At 40.0% G+C, this 5434-nt stretch overlaps 1 protein-coding gene across 1 annotated transcript in view; it reads left to right on the top strand.

The window, feature by feature from the left end:
* Nucleotides 1–5081: 5081 nt before the first annotated feature.
* LOC115304432 (olfactory receptor 2A2-like) overlaps nt 5082–5434 on the top strand; it is a 1196-nt gene continuing 843 nt past the window's right edge. The window contains exon 1 of the mRNA XM_029954600.1: nt 5082–5288. Within this exon, the coding sequence (XP_029810460.1) occupies nt 5082–5288 (207 nt within the window). The remainder of the gene's footprint in view (nt 5289–5434) is intronic.

Below are 5434 nucleotides of genomic sequence, written 5' to 3'. Positions count from 1 at the left end.
CATTGTTAGGGATTTACCCAAGAGAGACAGAAATGCTGATGCATAGGAGCACATGTACCCCAATGTTCATAGCAGCACTGTCAACAATAGCCAAAACATGGAAAAAGCCTAAATGTCCATCACCTGATGAGTGGATCAAGAAGATGTGGTATATAGACACAATGGAGTACTACATGGCAATGAGAAAGAATGAAATCTGGCCATTTGTAGGAAAGTGGATGGACCTTGAAGGTGTCATGCTAAGTGAAATAAGTCAGGCAGAGAAGGACAGAAACCATATGTTTGCACTCATAGGTCTAACAGGAAAACAGGAGAACCCTAATGGAGGACCAGGGGGAGGGGAAGAGGGACAGAGAGTTGGGGAGAGAGAGGGACGCAAAACTTGAGAGACTATTGAATGCTGAAAATGAACTGAGAGCTGAAGGTAAGGGGGTAAAGAAGTGGTGGTGATGGTGGAGGGCACTTGTGGGGAAGAGCACTGGGTGTTGTATGGAAACCAATTTGACAATAAACTATTAAAAAAAAAAAGGAATTGGTTCTTTCCCTGTTTTTTCCATTTCTCAGTCCATATTTTTTTTTATTGTCTGAATACAATCCTACACTCCCACACCTCTCTTTCTCTTCCTTTTGTTCCTCCACAGAAGGGGATCCCTCCTCTCCATGCCTACACAGCCTATTTTATCTCTCCCAGTTTGCAAGCACGCACTTATGGCTGACCAACTTTGTCCCCATGGGACCATGGAGATGTTTCTGTCACTCTTTAGCCTGGATTCCTGAAATTCCAAATCTTCTGACCTCGGTACTGCTGTGTTTGAGGGATGAGGGAACATTGGGTTCCTCCCTATGTTCTTTGCCATGTTGATTCTCCTCCATATGGCTGTATTTCTTTTTAATGTTTATTTTTGAGAGAGAGACACAGAGTGCAAGTGGGAGAGGAGCAAAGAGAGAGGAAGACACAGCTCCAGGTTCTGAGGTGTCAGCATGGAGCCTGAAATTTCTTGATATGTATCATATTTGAAATCAAAACTAAGAATTTATTAAAATTTTTGATTCATTTAAAAATATCTCTATTATATATTAAAATGGATTTTTATATAAATACTTTATAAAGCAAAAACAATCAGTAGAAGGAGTAGCTATGTTTTAAATTTTTGAAACCATTTTTAAATGTTGGCCTAAGCAAGGACAGCTGAATTTTATATTTCTTCTGGACTCTGTCTCATGCAATATCACATGCCATGCTGCCTCTGGAATAGGCACACTCTTGAGAGAGGGAGGTTGAAAAAGGCAAAAAGACTAAATATTATATAATTATGAAAACAGTTTTCACCATATGGACATTTGAGGTTCTCTGAGATTTCCTTCTCCCAGTCCCTGGACCACACCTAAAGAATCACTAATTTAGTATATTCAAACTCCAGACTCCAAATCCATAAAACGGCAGTGCTGATCAGATTAAACCAGCAGTCAGTATAGATCATTTGGCACATTTTCTGAAACAAGAGAAGGGCTCAATAATTGTTGCTAATTGTTGTTTAGGCATATTAAAAACCTTCCTAATTTGTTGTTTTTAATTTTTTTTACATTTAATTTTTGAGAGACAGGGATACAGCCTTTGAGCAGAGGAGAGGCAGAGACAGTGAAGGAGACACAGAATCCAAACCAGGCTCCAGGCTCTGAGCTGTCAGCACAGAGCCTGGTGTGGGTCTCAAACCCACGAACTGAGATCATGATCTGACCTAAAGTTGGTCACTAACTGACTGAGACACCACGGCACCCTGAAACCTTTCTCATTTCGACTTATCAACCGTTACTGCAGTTAGAGGTCCATTCTGGCTTGGGGAATCTATTCTCTCTCAGACTGGCCATACAAGTTCCATGGGAATTTACTTCTCAAGTATCTAGAAGGCTCAGTCTTTCAGATTCTTTGATGGGGTTTGTAGAAAGGCATGACTTCATAAAACTGTAATACATTTGGGATTTGGGGAACTGTAATTTGAGATATTTGTCTCACATTTATAACTCTTGAGATACTTGAAAGTTCATATAGAAAGCATGATACCCACATCTGCCCTGTTTGTTCCCAGAATTTTCCTCTGAGGTCAATCAGATGCAATGTTAGCTCTCCCCCAGAGAGAATATTCAGGGATCTCCCTCCTCACCTTGCCTCTTATGATCCTTCTGGGAATTTGAATCCTCAATAGAAAGGCAAGAATGTTTTACATTCAACTGATTCTAAAATAAAACCTATGTTCCTGGGGTTCTTCACAGAGCCCTCAACAAGTGAGAGCCTAGTGAGTGACTCCTCCTGTATCTGGGATTAAGTCCTCTGAAAGCTGCTAAGGGACCAGGACCATGCACTCATTTGTGAGGTACATTTCTCACCTCTGTGGGATTTATCCTAGGCCAAAGTAGATTCTTGTGAGAAAACCCAGTGCTAACACGTCCTATGTGGAAGGGATGATTTTATGCTGGGAGGAATTTTTAGTATGGGTAGTTGATAAGGGACAGGCCGTGTGGCAAAGACTGACTTTCCGAGGTGAAGTTCCTTCTGACTCCCACTGTGCCCTGTACAATCAGCACCTGGATGTTTCCTTCTTCTGCCTACTGAGTTGTGGTCAGGGCATCCTTGAACTTCCCCACCACCTCTCACCATTTCCTACCATTGGAAATGTAAGTGAGTGGTGATGGGCAGAGCTAGCCTGACTGTCTCAGTGTGAGGGGCTCAGAGAATGAGAAGCCTTATATCAAAGAATTGTCTCTGAATAAGGCTCTGCAATGGCCAAAATAATTAAAGGACTTTGTATATTACCTATCTTAAATGAAGATACTGATACAGAGAAATCTGTCTCAATGGAAAAAAAAAATTCTAGTAACAGCTACAGTACACCTTTGCTGAAACACTGTAAGGCATAAGTTTGCCATATCATTATTTCTTTTTGTACGATCCCAGTTATCACACTGGTGATATTTATCATGCTTAAAAATCACTGTATTGTATGTTCATGTCTTTCCTATCACAAAATAGGGAAGAATGAGTGCCAGCACTCCTGGAGAGGAGGGAAGAAATAGAATAGAGCTCCCTTGACCACAACACGTCCTGAGGGGAACCTTGGTGGCTCAGTTGGTTGACTGACTCTTGATTTTGGCTCAGATCATGATCCCAGGGTCTAGGGCTGAAGCCTCTATGGTGTCCATGCTGAGCATTCAGCCTGCTTAATATTTTCTCTCTCTCTACTTCTGCCCATTCCCCTCATTGTTTACTCACTCACTCACTCTCTCTCTATCTCTCTCTCTCTTTAAAATAAAGAAAACAATTCTGGGGGACAGGACTGCCTAGATAGCACTGCCCATACAACCATGCAAAGGTTTTCTTATTTGAGTCGCTATTGTTTCATTTACTCCATCAGGGAGGTGAAATTTCAGGCATCATTATTGGGACATTTCTTCTCTATACCAGTACTCTCACTGCTAAAGAGGTTCAACCTACTTTCAATTTTATTTTTATGTTGCTCATTTTTTAAGAGCAAAATGGAAATAATGGCAATGAAAATAAGAATAAAAAGATATTCAGACACAAAAGTAACTAGACTAAAAAGTTCATAAACAAATGTTCCTACTGAATAGTGATAGATTGATCACCTTCAACAATATTTGTATCCTTTAAGTTCATATATAAAATGTGCTTCAGACATTGCTCATCATATCCAACTGTGCCTGTGTAGATTTTATAATATTGGTGTTGTTTCTCACTTTACATAATACAGGTATATTCTTTAATTGTAGCAAAAAATCAATGTCACAGACTTCATACACATACATATGCATAGAATCTTTCCACATGCAATCATATTGATGGAGGTGAAAGAATCTATGACTTTGTCTGTTTCATTTTCCAGTGATCATAGTCTGTGAAGTTCTCTAACGAAGGAGAAACCATGCCTTTATCCAAAGAAACTGACAAGTACAAGATACACATTACATCCATTTTTTGAACTAAAATGGCAGTCATCCATCTCACACACTTTTCCTGCATGCCTGCTTCATCTAGAATTATACTAGTTATTTGAGATAAAGTCATACAGGACATATTACAGGCCCATGAGATTTACTATTTGGTGAAAGGAAATGTCAGTTCAAAAGATGACATTTGGATTTTATCTTGAGGATTATCTATATCTTCATAGTGAGGATATTACTCTCTTAAGTGTTAATATTGACCAAGCCTGTACAGTCAATAGGTACCTGCAGAGCCTCTTCCCGTGAATCTACTCTGATTCCCAAGAGTAGCAAAGACTCTTTTCACCAGCTCTTTCATCATTAGTCTTCTGAATGGAGCCTGGAGAAGATCAGGTAGGTTGCCATTTTTCTCTTTGTAGTCAGGAGTGAAAACTTCAATGAAGTGGTTTGAAGGAGGAGGAGTAAGTATGACCCCAGGGCAACGCCCCATCAGGATTACACAAGAAGGATGGTGATGTGCATAGTTTGTAACCACGCTAATATTTCTGAAAGACCCATGTGCATTTTCCAGACCAATATACACTAGCACAAGAATTTATATTTACCTAATCCTAGTATCCTCTAAAGGCATATATGATAATTCTCAGTGTCTTATAAAGTACCAAATTTATCCTACTCTGAGAAAAAAAAATACACAAATGGAGAGAAAACGAGAATAAAGCAAATATGAAAGAAGTTATTAAAATTTGTTGAATCTGTATGAAGAAATATGGGAGTGCTTTGTATAATTCTTGACCCTTTTCTGGGAGTTTAAACTTTTTTCATATTAATAGTTCAAATCAGGGGTGCCTGGGAGGCTTAGTCAGTAGAGAGTTGGACTCTTTTTTTTTTTTTTTAATCCTAAGGCTGTGATTTCATGCCCCCTGTTGGTTGTGGAGTCTACTTTAAAAAAAGTTGAAATCACGATGGTACCCAATTTGGGCAGGGGAGAATCTGTCAAGTAGGAACAAGGATACAAGCTTTCTCTAAGCTCATTTCGAGATAAGTAACTCCAACTTTTGTCGACTCTCCAGCTCTGACCTTTTCTTACACTTCTGTCCTTGACAAAGTGTCATTAAGAAATGGGAAGCAACCAGTCATGGGTCACAGAATTCATCTTGGTGGGATTCCGGCTCAGTGCAGAGATGGAAGTGTTCCTCTTCTGGATCTTCTCCCTGTTCTACATCTTCAGTCTGTTGGCTAATGGCATGATCCTGGGACTCATCTCTCTGGACCTGAGACTGCACACCCCCATGTACTTCTTCCTCTCCCACCTGGCTGTCATTGACATCTCCTACGCATCCAACAATGTCCCCAAGATGTTGGCAAACTTAGTGAACCAGAAGAGAACCATCTCCTTTGTTCCATGCATAATGCAGACATTTTTGTATTTGGGTCTTGCAGCTACTGAGTGCCTGATTTTGGTGGCAATGTC

Source organism: Suricata suricatta, chromosome 2 (genome assembly GCF_006229205.1).
Source record: "Suricata suricatta isolate VVHF042 chromosome 2, meerkat_22Aug2017_6uvM2_HiC, whole genome shotgun sequence".
Lineage (NCBI taxonomy): Eukaryota > Metazoa > Chordata > Mammalia > Carnivora > Herpestidae > Suricata > Suricata suricatta.
This window is presented reverse-complemented; position numbering and strand designations above follow the sequence as displayed.